The sequence below is a fragment of the Octopus bimaculoides genome, chromosome 2 (assembly GCF_046866305.1).
Source record: "Octopus bimaculoides isolate indiv1 chromosome 2, ASM4686630v1, whole genome shotgun sequence".
Classification (NCBI taxonomy): Eukaryota; Metazoa; Mollusca; class Cephalopoda; order Octopoda; family Octopodidae; genus Octopus; species Octopus bimaculoides.
In genome coordinates, this window is record NC_142929.1 from 98,001,875 (window position 1) to 98,020,703 (window position 18,829).

At 33.0% G+C, this 18,829-nt stretch overlaps 1 protein-coding gene across 2 annotated transcripts in view; it reads left to right on the top strand.

The window, feature by feature from the left end:
- The window catches only part of LOC106869107 (AP-3 complex subunit beta-2), a 56,538-nt gene that overhangs the window by 10,402 nt on the left and 27,307 nt on the right, over positions 1-18,829 (top strand). Inside the window, exons 4-15 of one of the 2 annotated variants that reach the window (XM_014914647.3) lie at positions 6,172-6,267; positions 7,422-7,582; positions 7,765-7,831; positions 8,031-8,213; positions 9,625-9,783; positions 10,826-10,923; positions 11,770-11,824; positions 13,001-13,072; positions 14,397-14,459; positions 16,506-16,638; positions 17,100-17,152; positions 18,524-18,541. In XM_014914647.3, the coding sequence (XP_014770133.1) occupies positions 6,172-6,267; positions 7,422-7,582; positions 7,765-7,831; positions 8,031-8,213; positions 9,625-9,783; positions 10,826-10,923; positions 11,770-11,824; positions 13,001-13,072; positions 14,397-14,459; positions 16,506-16,638; positions 17,100-17,152; positions 18,524-18,541 (1,158 nt within the window). The remainder of the gene's footprint in view (positions 1-6,171; positions 6,268-7,421; positions 7,583-7,764; positions 7,832-8,030; positions 8,214-9,624; positions 9,784-10,825; positions 10,924-11,769; positions 11,825-13,000; positions 13,073-14,396; positions 14,460-16,505; positions 16,639-17,099; positions 17,153-18,523; positions 18,542-18,829) is intronic. The other variant, XM_014914648.3, reaches the window with a different exon arrangement.

Genomic DNA, 18,829 nt, shown 5'->3' on the forward strand with positions numbered 1-18,829 from the left:
GTGTTATTAGTACAGTGAAATACTCTGTCCATTGTGTAAAACAGATACATCAACAAAGTTGGACTGTTTTTTTTTTTTTTGTTTTTTTTTTTTGCTGTTCTGTGTGCTAGATGATGCAGCCCACAACCAGTGACAAATGATGATGAATTTGAAATATTTCATATTTTCCTTTCATCTTTTCTAGAATCTGTAAGCAGCATCCTTACATAAAGTAGAATGTATATATTATACCAAATTCTTTACTTTTAATGCCTTGTATTCTTTCTCTTGAGATACTTTACCAGGCATTATATGCTATCCTTTTATTGTTGTTTAGCTCCTGATCAGCTCTGATTGAGCTGATGTATGAACAAAAGCTTTTAGCCATGACCATCCCTTAAAATTTTTTTTTTATCTCACACTACGAGCGAGATCGTTGCCAGTGCCCCTGGACTGGCTCTTGTGCGGGTGGCACATAAAAGACACCATTTCGAGCGTGGCCGTTTTCGTGCGGGTGACACGTAAAAGCACCCACTACACTCTCTGAGTGGTTGGCGTTAGGAAGGGCATCCAGCTGTAGAAACTCTGCCAAACTAGATTGGAGCCTGGTGTAGCCATCCGGTTGCACCAGTCCTCAGTCAAATCGTCCAACCCATGCTAGCATGGAAAGCAGACGTTAAACGATGATGATGATGACTACATTATTCAACATGCCCTTCTTTTTTTTTTTAAAAGAGAGCAGTGTTATGTGATGGAGATTCAACTACTATTTCTAGTGGGTCAATTAGCTATGTAGAGCAGTCATAAGTAAAGTGCAGCCAACAGGACTTTCTGAATGCCAGAGCTAATGAAAAATTACCATGAATTTATTTAGTAGTGTGGTTTGCCTGGTGATGAGCCATTTCTCATGCAGCCTACTTCTTGAAAAAGGTTGCCCATGCCTAATGTAGAGGATTCCATATTGGTTTACAATATTTTATTATAAGGAACTCCTTTGGAATATTTTTCCCATGTGTTCTCATTCTAACTTTTAACTTTTCTAGTATCAATATTCTGGTACACCCACCCACCACCATCACTGCAAGTTAGGATTAAAAACCTTTCTCTAAACATTTTCGTTCAAATTTTAGCAATCTAGAACCTACATGTTTTTCTAACTAACCACATCTTTTAAGATGAAGATAAAGAAAAGTCAAAAGATTTAGCTCTAGTTATTTTAGTTCACCTATTAACTACAGTTCAGTGATTACTTTGGATTAATTGTCAATTATTGTATAATGGCTATGCAGTTAAATTGCTCAACAATTGACTGTATGTTGTACCCCCAGTCAAAATAATTTAGTCACTGACTTGCATTTCAGTATAAATCAGTTTACTTCAGCTTACCTAAATGACTAGAGTTTCCACTTCTACTTTATAGGTGATTAGTTAATAACAACAGGCTTGCTTAAATTATTTCATTTATGCTTATAAATAAACATATATGAAATAGTAAAATTACATCTTCTGTTGCTTCCAAGACAATCATAACTCTTAATAGTAGAAGGATTTTTGGAAAAGATTATTTGTGAAGAAGGAAAAAAAATTGATGGCAATTAATTTGGAAATTTATTTTTAGAATGAGAAATAAAACATAAGAAGGAAATTACAAGGGGATCATCACTAGTGTTGGTGCCATGAAAAATGCTCCTGGTACTCTGTAAAATGGTTGGCATTAGGAAAGGACATTCAGCTGTAGAAAGCATGCAAAACTAGACATTGGAGCATGATACAGTCCTCTGACTCATCAGGTCCTTTTAAACTATCCAGCCCATGCCAGCATGGAAGCTGGGTGTTAAATGATGATGATCACACATTCTTCATTTAGCTAAGACTGGCTGTGAAGGTTGCCTTTCACCTTGAGAACTAAATTGTGCTTCAGTCCTGTGCTAAGTCCCATGCTACTAGTCCCATGCCAAGCATAAATCCATCCTCCACTGTCAGTTATGTAATATCAGCCACCCATCTATGTGCGCATATATGCACTACACATGCACACACACCTATAATTACTTCAAATGATTTAAACTTTTACATTTTTGACTGACTTCCAGTCATTCTCCAAGTTCTACTCTTAGTCCAGTAACTGTAATTTAAAAAGCTTTACATTGCTTTTTCTCTGAAAAGTATGTTGGAGATTATTTCTAAATACATTGTCTACAATATATAATAAGAATTTGCAAATTATTAGTATTATATATAATATTACTTTTATTAGTTTTTCATACAATAACGCAAAAGTGCTCAGTATGTATCTATGTTAGAAATATGTAGTGTCTGTTATAATTTGACAGCTATGGCCAGTTGTGAAGTTGATTGTGCAAAATCCTTAATTATGTTTAAACTAATCCTACTTACTCACAAACAATTACACACACACACACTCACACCATCATCATCATGTTGCATTTGTTTTTCTATGCTGGCTTGGGTTAGATGGGCTGTCACAATTTATGTTATTGTGCACATATAGCAACAGAGAAAAACCAGTCAACCTTGTGATTGTGTATGTCTTACAGTACTAGAGAGAGAGAGAGAGAGAGAGTCCCTTCTATCATGTCATAGTTCATAGCTGAAGTTATTTCTTCTTAGATGGATAACATCCAATGGAGCTTGCAGAGTCCATATCTTGCTCTTATGTTCTATTTTGTCAAGTTTTCTATTTGTGGATTGGATTTAGCTATCAAGAAGTTCGCAGTGGCAGAATAAGTCTGCTGGGTACAAAGGTTGCTTTGTTCTGTAGGTAAATGAGGCTAAAGAGTTTTTTTTATAGTGGTAGCCTAAAAATGACATTGTATCCATAGCACTATGTAAATTGAGAGAGGAGGGGGAGAAGCTTAATTACCAAATAGGCTCAACCAAATAATAGAAAATATTTGTGGGTTTGGGGGTGGGGTGGGGTAGGAGTGAGAGTATCCCTTCAAAAAATAAATAGCTTGTACATTAAAACAAGCTGAAATCTTTGTGTAATTTTCATACAATGAAAAACTTGCAGAAAGCTTCAGACTATATTTATAATCATAGCACATGACAGCAGTTTACACTTTGCTAATTAATTACTAGCTTCATGTGCTTATTCTTCTACATCTTCACATCTGGCATGATATGTTTAGGCGAGGAAGCAGTTGTCACATGGTATCAGTGACAATTGAGTGACGATGAATTTCTATGGTATGCATGACATTTTTATCTTTTTCATCAGAAGAGTCAAATGAGTAAAAATGAATGAATAAATAAATAAAATTTTGTTCTAATGTTACAATAGTTAGCAGTGTGGAAAGAGATACTCTTCGAGATTTGAAGAGATATATATATATAGGCGCGGGAGTGGGACCAACCACAAGGTTCTGGGTTCAGTCCCACTGCATGGCACCTTGGGCAAGTGTCTTTTACTATAGCCTCGGGCTGACCAAAGCCTTGTGAGTGGATTTGGTAGATGGAAACTGAAAGAAGCCCGTCGTATATATATATATATATATATATATATATGTATGTGTGTGTATATGTTTGTGTGTCTGTGTTTGTCCCCCCAACATCGCTTGACAACCGATGCTGGTGTTGTTTACGTCCCCGTAACTTAGCGGTTCGGCAAAAGAGTCCGATAGAATAAGTACTAGGCTTCCAAAGAATAAGTCCTGGGGTCGATTTGCTCGACTAAAGGCGGTGCTCCAGCATGGCTGCAGTCAAATGACTGAAACAAGTAAAAGAGTAAAGAGTATATATAAATATTTGTAACTGGTTTATACAACTAAGGGTATTATTGCCAATATAGAAAACAGAGCTAATAAACATACTGTTTTTTCATTAGTTTATGAGAAGGGAGGGGATTACTTTAGATATTTTTTTTTTTTTTTAAAGTTACTTGATGCAGAAGTAAAACTTAAATCTTACGATGTCTACAGTAGGGTGGAGGCGCAATGGCCCAGTGGTTAGGGCAGTGGACTCATGGTCGTAGGATCGCGGTTTCGATTCCCAGTGTTTATTGAGCGAAAACACCTAAAGCTCTACGAGGCTCTGGCAGGGGATAGTGGCAAACCCTGCTGTACCCGTTCACCACAACTTTCTCTCACTCTTTCTTCCTGTTTCTGTTGTGTCTATAATTCAAAGGGTCAACCTTGTCACACTGTATCACACTGAATATCCCCGAGAACTACGTTAAGGGTACACGTGTCTGTGGAGTGCTCAGCCACTTGCATGTTAATTTCACGAGCAAGCTGTTCCGTTGATCGGATCAACTGGAACCCTCGACATTGTAAGCGACAGAGTGCCAACAACTACAGTAGGAACAATACATGACGAGAGAAAATTCTGCCAAGTGTTCAGGAAGCTACTTTAACTGTCTGGACCTTATCTTTTCATAGTTCTAATGTAATGCTTAAAATAGAACAATTCTTGAGTGTATGGATCAAGGGTCAGAATTGACATAATGTACCAATAAATATGATGGTAATTAAAAAAAAAAAAAAGAGCCAAAAGTTTATATGATGATTTGCCAAAAAACGAAGGTGAAACTTATAATGAAAAATCCTATTTGGCTTGTGAAGACTGGTTTGAAAGGTTTAAGAAGTGCATAAATTTGCACAATACAAAAATGACTGTTGAAACTGCAAGTGCTGATACAGAGACAGCTACTAATTAACTTGGGAAATGTTGATGAGACTGCACTTTTGTTGAAGAGTATGCTTGCTAAATCTTTTATTTCTTGAGAAGAGTAATCACCATCAAGATTTAAAGCTTCTAAAAATCATCTGAAATATTCTTTTGAAAAAAAAATGCCACAGGTGATATTAAGTCAAAGCCCTTACATGTGTATCATTCTGAAAATCTAAGGGGTTTTAAGGGTTACACAAAGTTTAATCTACCTCTGATTTGGCATTCAAATAAAGAGGCATGGATGACTAAGAGCCTTTTCAAAGAGTGATTTGCAAACCTTTATTTTTTTTTTGTCCTTCAGTAGAAAGGTATGGTGCCAGACATAATATTTCCAACAAAACATTGCTTCTTTTAGACAATGCACCAAGCCACCCAGCAAACTTAGTCAACCTTTCTGATAACATGAGAATGTTATCAGAATACAACTTCTTTGTTCCAGCCTATGGATCAAAGTGTGATAGCTAACTTGAAGGCAAACAACTTAAGAAAACAATTGATAGTCAGATTTATAAAAGAAATTCAAGATAATGGATTCTGTGGATAATATAGGTGAGTCATAGGATGAAGTGAAACCTTCAATTTTGAATAGTGTTTGGAAAAATATATGGCCAGACTGTATTCATGACATTACAAGTTTTATTCAAGCAAGAATTTTACATTAAAGTCTTGCAAAGGATGTAAGATTTGAAGAAGTCCTAGATGATGATGTGATTGAGTTGCTAGAGTCCGAGAGAGAAAGTTGAGTTAATGAGGAGCTGATGCTGTTAGAAAAAGAACAAGCTGAGAATACAAATGGGACAATGGAAGTTCTTCCTACACCACTTAAATTGACTACTAAAATTGACAAAGGGCTGGTACTTATAGAAGTTCTGCAGGTTTTTGTTGATAATGACCCTAATCATGAATATAACATAAAAATTACAAGGGTTTACAATGACCTCAGTTCCTATGCTGAGTTGTGCAAAAGAGATGATGTGCCATAAACAACAAACAACCTTGGGCAAGATTTTCACCCCTCAAGCTAATATTCATGATAATGAACAATAAGATGGTAAATATTTCCCTCATCCTTCTAGTAACACTTATTCCAGCACCACCCCTCACATCTTTTGTGGTAAGAACATAATCTTACGATATTATAATTCTTATTGTTTCCCTAATTTATTCCTCTTGAAATGTTTTTGTGTTTTTATGTATCTATATTGTATTGTGTATGTTTAGAAATAATTATATTTGTTATAAAGGTGTTTGTGTTGCTTGTTCTTTGTCGTTTTCTTGTGCTTTTTTTTTTGAATATCTGTAGGAACACAATATCACTTGATAATATGAAAATCAATGGGAAAATTAATTTTATGAATGCATTACTTCCATAAAGTGAGGGATTCCTGTTCTCATGTATGCTTTGAAAAAGTAAAAAACAGAAGTTACAAATGAAAATAGATATTTCTTCAAATAAATCATACTAAATTTTGTTCATAAATATGTTTTTTTTTTCTCAAGGTGAAGAAACTTGTCTATGTGTATTTAACCCGTTATGCAGAAGAACAACAAGATCTGGCATTGTTGTCAATAAGTACGTTCCAAAGAGCCCTGAAGGTAAAAATTGAATTTTGTTGTCATTAGTATAGAGTCAATGCCCATAGCCTTTCAGTGATTTTCAAGACAAGAAGGAAGTGTTACTGAGTGAAGTTAGTGTAGCAAATTTTCAGTTTAAATTATTGGTTGCTTGAAGGATCATTGATTGGGATTGCAGTATTCCAGAGGGATGAATTTCTAGAAAGAATGATTGGAGAAAGTTAAGTATAGAATCTGGTTGATGAGACAACAGTGTGTGATTGGGTGAAGAAATGAGTTAGTTGGGTGGATGTAATTTATAAATTTAGCTTACCTGAAGTATATTTTACAGTTTATAGTTTTTTGAATTACAGTAATCCCTTGCCATTTTGTGGTTCACTTATCGCGGTTTATTAAGCTTATGATTCCTCTGTGATGTTGCTTTGCATTTATAATAAAATAAATATGTGCAAATTATAAAAAATAATAAAAACGATATACACAGTACAGTACTGTTTCTACTTTGTGGATTTTCACCTATCATGGGGTGTTTTTGAACGTAACATTCACGATAGTTGAGGGAATTTATCATTTTTAAAGTAATTTCTAATTTAAAGATGAATTTCTGTAAGTTGATGACTGTAGAGTCAGTTTAATAGGGATGGGTTTCAGAGGGTGATGTAGAGATGCAGGATTGAGTGAAGTGTTTGAAGGGTAAAACAGTGGGTACAATGGGAAGAACTGGAGTTGCACATAGCTTTACTGGTCCAAAGGTGCAAGATCCATTGTAGTAATGAAAGAATAGACAGAGAGAGGACATAGCATGTCAGAAGGGTTGTAGTTGAGTGCATTTGTGAAAGTTTGTTCATGAATTTGAACAAGTTAGCATTGTTGATAAACTCTTTTTCAGCTTGGGAGGGTTTGCAAGGTTATGAGGACTGTCCCTGCACTTCTGACTATCTTATAGAATGTAAAACAGCTAATATGATGGTTAGCATATGATTTAGTTGAGTAAATGTCTTCACACAAGTATGTATCTTATGTATCTTAACATGGCAGTGTGTAGGATATTTTGTACTGTTGACTTTAGCCTTCATAGAAGGGAAGAAAAACAATAACATTAAAATAAACATTGTACCAACCCTTACCTAAACATTTGATTTACGGTTGCTTAATGATGGCTTCTTTAATTTCAGGACCCTAACCAGCTAATCCGAGCCAGTGCTTTACGTGTCTTATCTAGTATCCGTGTTACAGTTATTGTTCCCATTATGATGTTAGCTATTAAAGAGGCTGTAATGGATATGTCACCTTATGTGCGCAAGACTGCAGCACATGCTATTCCTAAACTCTACAGGTGAGTAAGCAAGATTATTCATTTTTATTTGAAATAAAAGTTTTAAGTACAAAAAGCCTGATTGATAAACAAATAATGATCTTGTTAATGCTAATTAACTGAGTCACTGAAATTTCTTCTTAATTTTTAATATCTTTAAACTTTTTCTCTGTTATGTATTACAACCTCTACTCTGTTAACAGTTTGGATCCAGAACAGAAAGACCAACTGATTGAAGTTATTGAGAAACTCTTGGCTGATAAGACCACAGTGAGTTATTGGCTTTTATCTGATTCAGTATAAGTTTTATTGTTTCTGGTTCATTTACCAGCAGAGTGCATCTATATTTTATTTCACTGAATTTTGCATCTCCATTGATGAAGGACATCATGTATTGTTTTAAAAAAAAGATATTACTTTAGACATCATACTGTTTATTGATTAAATTTTTTTCATGTTATTGTTTCAGCTTGTTGCTGGAAGTGCTATTCAAGCCTTTGAGGAAGTTTGCCCAGAAAGGATAGACTTGATACACAAGAACTATCGAAAACTTTGTAATCTGCTGGTAGATGTTGAAGAATGGGGCCAGGTTGTCATCATCAACATGCTGACACGATATTGTCGGACACAGTTTACTAATCCAAATCAAACTGTAAGTATGATTTTTTTTTTTCTTTTTTTATCAAATTCATTTCAGTTTATTTTATTTTTGGCTATTATAAAGATTTCACAATTTTATAATTACCTTCATTATTTGTGCTTGCTAATTAGATAAATAGAATTCTAAACACAGATATCTGAGAGGAAAAGTTGAGTGTTACTGAAGTAGGTGCCTGTTTTATAATGTATGAATATCTTGTTTGCTATAACAATTAATTCCATACTAAGCAACCGCTGTAATATCTTAGCTCCTGAACAAATGCTTCTAATCAAAATAGCTTTGAAAATTCATTATTTTTATTAAGGTTGATATCAAGCTAGCTAAATGGTTCAAATATTTTTAGTAAACTTCTGGAATGGAATATAAGAAGCAGGAACTTTCATGCAAATCTTATAGGTGTAGGAGTGGGTGTGTGGTTAGTAGCTTGCTTACCAACCACATAGTTCCGGGTTCAGTCCCACTGCGTGGCATCTTGGGCAAGTGTCTTCTACTATAGCCTCGGGCCGACCAAAGCCTTGTGAGTGGATTTGGTAGACGGAAACTGAAAGAAGCCCATCGTATATATGTATATATATATGTATGTATGTGTATATCTTTGTGTGTCTGGGTTTGTCCCCTCAACATCACTTGACAACCGATGCTGGTGTGTTCACGTACCCGTAACTTAACAGTTCGGCAAAAGAGACCGATAGAATAAGTACTAGGCTTACAAAGAATAAGTCCTGGGGTCAATTTGCTCGACTAAAGGCGGTGCTCCAGCATGGCCACAGTCAAAAGACTGAAACGAGTAAAAGAGAGTAAAGAGTATGATAAAAATAGCTGATAAATTGTTAATAAGAAAGACAATAAGAGTATTCGTAAATGCATTTCTAAAAAATAAAAAAATAATTTGAAATATACAGAAACACTTTATTTCTTAATAACACTTAACTTGTTTTGCAATAGTTAATTTTGGACTAAAATCATCATTATCATTATCGTTTAACGTTCGCTTTCCATGCTGGCATGTGTTGGATGGTTTGACTGAGGGCTGATGAGCTAGAAGGCTGCACCAGGCTCCAATCTGATCTGGCATTGTTTCTACAGCTGGATGCCCTTCCGAATGCCAACAACTCTGAGTGTAGTAGGTGCTTTTATGTGCTACCGGCACAAGGGCCAGTCAGGAAGTACTGGCATCGGCCACGTTCAAACGGTGCTTTTTACGTGCCATCTGCACAGGAGCCAGTCCGGCAGCACTGACAACGACCATGGTAGAACAGCTGAGATTTACTTCTGTTCAATCAATATTTATCTAAAGAAATGCACTACTTTGTAATAATGAATTATTAAACATTCCTTTGTTAGAAGATATCATGTTTAGGAACTACATTTTACTTGAATAAATATTTTCTTGTCTGACCAGGAAACAAATGAAGAATCTGAACAGCATTTTTATGATGATTCTGATAAAGAAGAGGAAAAAGAAGATAGTAAATCTGTGAAGAAAGTGTACAGCATGGATTCAGATCACCGCCTGTTGCTACGGCAAACTAAGCCCTTGCTCAATAGTAGGAATGCTGCGGTGGGTTACTCTTTTAATGGGTATTTTATCTTTTCTTTCACATCTTTATTGTATCACCAGCTAGCAACAGCAACCTTTTTCATCTCAGGAGGATCAGGATGACAACAAAATTATTGTAGTTGACATTTTTTTGAATCTAAATTTTTGAAAATTTAAACAAAATAATGAAAAGATGAAAAAAAAAACAAAGAAAAAGTTAAGATAACAAATAAAGTAAAAACAAAATGACATAAGCAAATGGTATAAAATAATTTTTAATGAAAATAATTACACAGGTGGGTAAGCAGGGGACGAGATTGTGTTCAGCAACAACAAACTTCTAGATGAAGTCAACAAGGTCAGAAAAACATGATGGAAAGCATTTGAACTTTCAAGAATTTTACTCACACATCAGCCGCACCTCAATATACTTTCCAGCATATTAATCTGTGGTAAAAGAAATGCATATATGGATGCATATATACATACTGATAAATATAAATGTGTGTGTGTGTATTTATATTAGTGTATTTATATTCTGTATGTGTGTTCACACACACACATTCATCATTGTCTGTTTTGACATTGTTTAGACTAATGGTATTATCAACTATGCAGCTATGCCTGCACCAGAAGATTAACCCTTTCGTTACCAACCCGGCTGAAACCGGCTCTGGCTCTGAGTACAAATGTCCTGTTTTCATAAATTTTGAATTAAAATCTTCCACCAAACCTTAGTCACAATTTATGTTCCTAACACTAGCTGAATGATAACTAAGTTATTTTACTAAATTCTTTGTTATATTTAAAGTAATTGAAAGAAACACAGAGCATCTCAAAGCAAATACAGTAACGAAAGGGTTAAAGACCAGATTTGGTGGGGTTTCATGTTCTCATGAAACTTGAGTGGTGACAGCCATTATTCTGTTTCCAGAAATCAATAAATTACATACCAGTAACTATACTGCTTCCTGTTGGATGTTGTTAACTATATTCCCTCCCTCTTGTTCCAAAGAAAGAAAGTATTATTCAAGCAATCTCTTCTGTTTATATATTTCAACAGGTTGTAATGTCAGTTGCTCAGCTTTATTTCCACTGTGCTCCAAAAGCTGAGGTTGGAATTGTTGGCAAGGCATTGATTCGACTTTTGCGGAGTCACAAGTAAGAATTTGCTTATGTTTCTATCACTGAAGTTTATATTAAAATACTGATAGATCACTGGATGAAGACTCAGAATTGCTAAATAAATAAGGTATTATAATTAAAGAACAGTGAATACTAATTATTTTACTTGGGCAGTGTTTTTGCCTAGATTGATTTAGGTAAAATGAAAGCAGTCTGTCTGAAATAGAGCAGCTGAACCATTAATGCTTGTGTAACACTAAGAAATGTTTTCAATACATTTTTCCCTTTTAGCCAGTCTTTTACTCACTATCAGGAAGGCTTTTGAAAATTTCAACATAACATATGCATATAAAAATCTTAGTTTAGGTGTTTGTGGCAGTGACACATATTTTCAACAAGGTAAATTCGGATGAGCAAAATAATGCTTCCTTGAGTTACACCACACCTTATGGTTGAGCCGAAATGGCAGCCTTTAAATGGTTGGTTGACATGCTAGAAATAGAAGCCAAATTTTACTCAAAACATTAGCGTTGTACAATAATGGAAGAATGCGCAAGTAAACATAGTCCAAGATAGACAACAACTGAATAAAAAGACAGATAGAACATGTTCAGTTATAGATTTATTCAGTCATAGCCAGCCTGGCACTAAATAACAAAACTACTAATGGCAGAGTTTAAATTTATTTGTATTTCATTTTGTAGTGTTTTAATCTCACGTCATCTGTCTTGTTTGTTGAAACTTGTTCTTTATTGACCAAGTAGAAGTCTCAGGGGAGGAAACAAAGCAAAAATAAACACTTGTAAAATTAGTGATATCTTTCTGCCATTCTCTTTGGTTACTAATCCCTTTGATTTATCATTTTTATGTTTCTACTTTCAGAGAGGTACAGTATGTGGTGCTAAGCAACATTGCCACAATGACCATATACAGAAAGGTAAAAAAATTAACAGAATATTATTTTCTTCTTCCATTCACATTGATAAAAATATCACTAATTTTTCTCTTAAACATTTATTCAACTATTGAATATTTTTACAGTTCATAAAGAAAATGGATTTCTTTGTTGTTTAAACCACTAGGTTATATTTGTAACATTACCACTTGCAACTGATGCCTAATAATATGAAGTAATTGTTAGTAGATATCTCTTTGAGTACACTAATGGTATAGGACTAAAAATTGAATGAATGTGCAGTGACAATCCATAGATCCATACCATTTCAATTTGGTCTGGGATTGTACTGAACACTTCATCTTGCAGTGTTTGTCTGTATTAGGTGCAGTCTTCATCCACTCTCCTGTTTCACATCATCATTAGTGCTGTATTCAATTAGTTGGTTTTATTGTCTGTGATGCTACTACTGCTAATCACAGATTTTGATGTAATTTTGAGTTAAAACAAATACTTAATAAAAAAATGAAGTAATGCATACTTAAAAAAAACAAACCTCAGTACTGGTCTCTAGATATTAAGTTCATGTTTCTTAAATTTAACCTAATGAATAAAAAAATGTATTATTGGCATAAATGGGAAAGTGCCACGTTAAAATATTAAAGTTATTTCACCTAACGATTTTCTCTTTAAACATTGAATTTAGAGTAAATAGCAGTTTATCATAACAAATATTGTAAAATAAGGTGAACTATCTGTAAATTAAATCTTGAAAATATTTTTTGTACTTAAAGGAAATCACTATTTATTATGAATTTTGTAGATTATGCAAGTGGATTAAACTACAATTAGTTACTATTAAGGAATTTTTCTGTTTATTAGGGAATTATTTCCTGTTATAGGGTCTGTGGGGTTTAACATGCAGGATTGCTAAATACATGGTTCATAATTCAAATCTTACTTTAGCTAGTCAATGTGTTTTGTCACTCAGCAAGGCACATAAGCTGACAAAAAGTTTCCCCATTTTTATTGCGCAAATGTTAAAAATGGCTTTGAACTTTCAGAAGAAACTTGTATTTTGTGGTTTTGAAGAATAAAGTGACTATATAAGAAAATAAATATAACAAACATTTCTAAAACAAAGATAATTAAAAACCCAGAATTCAAAATATTATTTATGCTATTTAAAAAAATTTATTGTCTATATTTATCCAACAGGGAATGTTTGAGCCCTATCTAAAAAGTTTCTATGTGCGTTCAAATGACCCAACGCATGTTAAATTATTAAAGGTAAGACAAGAATTTAACAGCTATTCACTTAAGTTTATTTTTGTTTTTAGAAATTATGATCAATTTCTTATGGGTAACTAATAGAATATATGATATATAGCTATGAAATCACAGTTAAAGTGCTGCAATATTGATTATATTGTTAGGAATTCAAGCTTTGTATAGCCATTATATTAATGAAACATATAATTTTACTTGTTTGCCTGACAATCAGTCTTCTTCTCACTTCATTGTTGACTGGTTAATAGAAAGAAAGGCTCTAAAAACAGCTACTTGCAGAAAGATTTCACTCTTGCTACCATGGAAAAAATGGATGTTGAACATTGGATACAAAGATTGTGGTATTTGTTTTGGCTTAAGTTCAAATCTCAGTCCCACATAAGTCAATTTTGTCTTTCATATTTTTAGGGTCAATAAAGTATCATTTCTGGGCATTGGATTGTTAAAATTCTTAGAGCGTCGGACAAGATCCTTTGTGTTACCTGTTCTCACTCTTTGTGTTCTGAGTTGAAATTTTGCCTCCTATCACTCACAGTAGGAAATATGTCCTTTGAACCTGCTAATTGTGACAGAACTTCCAATGTCAGTTGGATCAACATGTTTATTGGAGAAATGTCAAAAACATGTTGACCCTGCACTAAAACTAGACAGAAAAAAATAGGAGAAAAGTGAATTGTACAAAGTTACTTTCATATATCAGTAAATTATGAAGCTTAACTTTAGTGTTAATCATCATCATCCTCGTTTAACATCCGCTTTCCGTGCTGGCATGGGTTGGACGATTTGACTGAGGACTGGTGAACCAGATGGCTACACCAGGCTCCAGTTAACTCAAAGATATTACTTTAGCTATTTTAATATGAAGAATTTTTTTGACATTTCAAGAGGTAGGAATATGGAAAATTCCAGCAAGATATATTCTTGATTTCAACATGTTATTTTGTTTTTCTGACATTTTAAGATGAAAGAATCATACAGCATTCTGTGTGTCAATATTTTTTAATAATGAATGGCTCATAAATTTTGACAGTTTTGAATTAGAAATGTTAACTTATAAAAACCATATTCCTCACATACACACTTTTTAAATAACCTTTTTAAGACAATCAAAATTTGGTATTTTCTTATTTTAATGTTATTTTCAGATTTCTGTTTGTATTTTTTGTACACACACACACACACACACACACACACACACACACACACACACACACACAAACATATGCATTTAAATATATATACATATGTATTAGTATGTGTGTGTACATATGTATATGTGTGTGTACACATACATATATAATTTTGGTTGTAAATATTTTTGCAGCTAGAAATCTTGACTAGTCTTGCCACAGAGACAAACATATCCACTATTCTTCGAGAGTTTCAGGTAAAGTTACTGCTGTTTTTTTTTTCTATTTCTTTGAAAATTATTTTGCATAACTGTAAAAACATCTATAAATTTGTTTGAATTTTTTAAGTGTAAAATGGCTTTAAAGTACTTAGTAAACTGAAAGCCTTCTTACATAGTTAAGAGCTATATTCTTATTTTAAACAATTATTAATCATAACTTCACAAGGCATTTGCTAATTCAAATAAACTGGTGGGCATAAAAAATATTTCCACAAGCAGATTATTTCCATTTCACAAATGGAAATAATTTTTATTACATTGGTATTGATAACATCTGATTATTTTATTTATATCATGTTCTAAATGAAGAGTAAATTAAAACAGTAAATTTTAATTGAGGTTTTATGTAATAAATTTATGGATCATGCCAACTGAGGAAAAAGTATGGTGTGTTTTTCTGTACCTTAGGAATATCTTCTCTTAGAAACAAAGAATGCAGATACTGTTTGATTTCAAAACAGAGTATTCATCTTCCTATGTATTCAGATGGGTATATCACATGGTATATCTGACTTAGGTGACTACCTCAAAGTAGATGATGGTGTTTTAATAAATTCTTAATCTCAATATGCCTTACTGGTGACTCAGTGCCAATCTGTATGTAGAAACTAATTGGTAGACTCATATTTTACAAGAAGCTTCACATGGAGACTGGAGTAAAGTGTGTGCCACATCTGGTAATTTGATATTGTGTGAAATAATGATAATAATAATAGCAGACTGTGATTATGTTCTGTAGAGTAATGATTTCATGTGTTTTTACAAGGAAGTCATGTTATTTCGCAAGCCTCAGCTTGCTTAACAGTGGATACCATTCTCACTTTAACTGTTGAAAGTTCTATTGTAAGAAGGACATCTTGGTATTAAAAAGCCTCCCAGAAAACCTCTTAATCCAATAATATACAGATATCCAAGAGAGTATTGTAGTTTGCTTGAAGCATTGTGTATTGTTTGTAAGCAATAATAATAACTAGTAATAATGTGTTTTGAATGGCACAATAATGCACTATAATAACTGGTGTAATTTAATCATCCATAGTTTGATATAATATTCCGGAATATAAAAATTCCTTCTTCAGACATCCCTAGGGATTGATTGATCAATCCCTAAGGATATCTGAAGAAGGAATTTTTATATTCCAAAATATATCAGACTATGGATGATTAAATTACATCAATTATTATAGTTCATTATTGTTATTATAGTGCATTATTGTGCCATTCAAAACACATTATTACAGATATCCAAATTTTCAAAATGTCTCCCATTTGAGTTAACTATATTATTATAGTAAAAAGTTGAGGGAAAGAAATTGTAATGAGAAGTTGTCAAAATAATATGAAATCCTGTCACTGAAATCATAGGTTTTTAGTGTTATAGTGAAAAATTCTTAATAGTTTTCTTGAGAATTTTTGGTATTTGAAGAATTGTCCAACCACAGACACTTCTTCTCTCACAAACTCAGTCATCATTTTGTTGGCTGTTTGCTCCCTGTTAATTTATTATAAAGGTACAATAGTTGTAAGGTTCTAGATACAGAAAGAACAAAAATTCAAACTAAGCTATAACTGAAATATAGGTGTTAGTTGTATATCAAAGTTTAGCAGTCAATATTTGAAAAAAATCAAATTTTGATATAAATATTTAAATTTTCAACTTTTCATATAAAATTGATAATTGAAAGAATTTGAAGAAGATGGGCCATTCTCATATCTCTTTTCAGTTCTTTGTAGAATAAAGGATAGGAATAAATGGATCAGGTTAATGAAGCTAATATTTAGTTTGACCTCTTTCAGTTTAGCAGCTGAATGACAACCAGGAAGAGAAAGTATGTTCTACATACATGCACTTCTGATTAAAGAAAGTAGTGAGACATGGTGCAGTGGTAGCAGTAGAGGTAGGATAGAAGATACAGCTACAGCACTTAAAATTAAAAAATATTCAACTGAAATTCCAAATTGGTAGAACTTTTTTAAAACTCCTCAATTTAAATGTTAAATTGTCTAATTTTATATTTGTAGACCTATGTAACCAGTGCAGACAAAGCATTTGCTGCAGCCACAATTCAGGCAATTGGTCGTTGTGCTAGCAATATTGCTGAGATCACAGATGCTTGTCTCAATGGATTGGTCCACCTTATGTCAAATAGAGATGGTAAATAGCCTTTTTCCAAGATTTCTTTATTGTAAAATAAATGTTTTCACACCATATTTTATGTTGCAGTTGGTCAAGTTAGTTGTATGTGTTGGTATGCTAGTTACTATTGCTAGGCCTTCATTTCATATTTTAATAACAGTAACAGATGGTGTTTCTGGAAAGGATACTAAATTCTTAATAAGCCAGACCACATAGTTGTAAATGAATATCTTAGTGAGATACAATTTGCTGTCCTTTCATGAGTTTTAATCTTGGCAAGGAAATATCACCTAATTATGAAAACTGCCCATTTACATTGCTTATCCAAAGCCTCTTATAGTTAGCACCTCCATGTCTCTTTCTTTTTACTATCACAAAGGAAAGAGATGGCTGTTATTTTAACACTTTTTCCCAATGATGTTTTGGTTTACACAGTTTCTCTAGTTTAAATAAAACTTGTGGCTTATGTTGTGTTGCAGAAGCTGTTGTTGCTGAAAGTGTTGTTGTTATTAAGAAATTGCTTCAGATGCAGGTGAGCTTCTTTTTTAATTCATATCCATACTAAAAAAGTGTGTTTAATGTTGCTAACAAAGATTTCAATAGAAATTCTGCTAACATCTACCTAATCTTAGTAGGGAGGTATTATATGTGTTACCTTAAAAAACAAAACTTGTAAAGTGACTGCATTCTTCTTACTTCATTGCTAATAATGGGTTTAAATATTTCTAAATGCTACATGTGTTAGATCTCTAAATTTCTTGCGTCAGTGATATTTGGTTTCTTGATCTGGACTTAGTTTTGATCTGAGAAGTTGCTGCAAATTATACAAGATACAGATAATCAACATTGTAGACTATATCTTCATTGTCTTTTGTCTTGTTTAACCATTTCAAGACCATTCATTATAGCTGGCTTTAACTTTTCATTGTTGGTATTGATTTTTTTTTTGCATAAGCCTATAAAGGAGCCTCTCTGCAGACTGTAACTTATTATAAACAAAGATTAAATCTTTAAATCACTCTTTACATGCTTAAAAAGGACAGGACACACTGGATACACTATACATGAATTAAGGCTGGCATTAATACAGTTGGAACATATTTGATTGTAGGTTTGTGTGATCAGAGTTAAATAACATCTGTATTATAAGAACCTGCAATAAGCAACTTTCAAAATTATTTGTTTTAGAAACCGTAATTGGATGTGCATAAGAACTAGTTTAGTTAGTGATGTTTGTAAAACTGAACTGACGATCATGAAACAGCCATAGCATGTAAATACTGTTGTGTCTGTCAGTCACTGATTTAAGAAAAAAAACAAAAACAAACATTACTTCAATTAATTGAAAGTTCTTTGGTTTCTTTTTTAAGTTTGAGGAGATTTGAGATTTCCAAGTTGCTATCAACAGCTCACTCCATATTTTATGACATCTTACTGTGCATTCTTTCCTCATAACTGTCTCTAAATGGTTAAGATTGAGACTGTTAAGTAATTCCTGTTGTTAACTGGTATTAGTGAAAATTGAAACTAATTCATTAAGGCTTCAAATTATTGCTATTAAAATAGAAAGATACCTATTCTTACTCGGGTAATTAATATACATTATTCATATTGTGGTTTTGAAATAATTAAATCTAAGAAACTATTTTTTATAAATTAGTCATCAAAACGATGTATCATTAGAAACTAATCTTGTTAAATCCTCACTCTGATTTTTCTATGCTAAAGTAATCAATATTCTTAGGAAATGTTAATGCAGTATGTTAATTTTTTTTACAGCCATTGATGACATGGATTAAATTTTAGATAAACATTTGTACAATACCTGTTCATTTACTTCATATTATTAGACTGTATACTTGATGTTCTATCATAACGTGGTCTTGCACATTATCATTTTCAGGTAACTTGTAAGCAAAAGGTACGAAACCTGAAGCACTTTCATTTATTTACTTATTCATTTTTTCTAAATTTATTCTTCTTAAAGCTTTCACAATGTCTCTGCTTGCTTATATTTTCCATTATATAGATATAATACTTTTGATGTTAGTTCATACATGAAAATTGGAATTTCTTTAACTGTTATTTTTTCTTATTCCTCATATCTATACATTTTGTTGCTTTCTGAAAGCACCTTCACTTTTATCAGGTGTCACAAATGATATGCTGATTTATTTTGGGTTGAGCTGGGACAAAACAGTTTTTAATT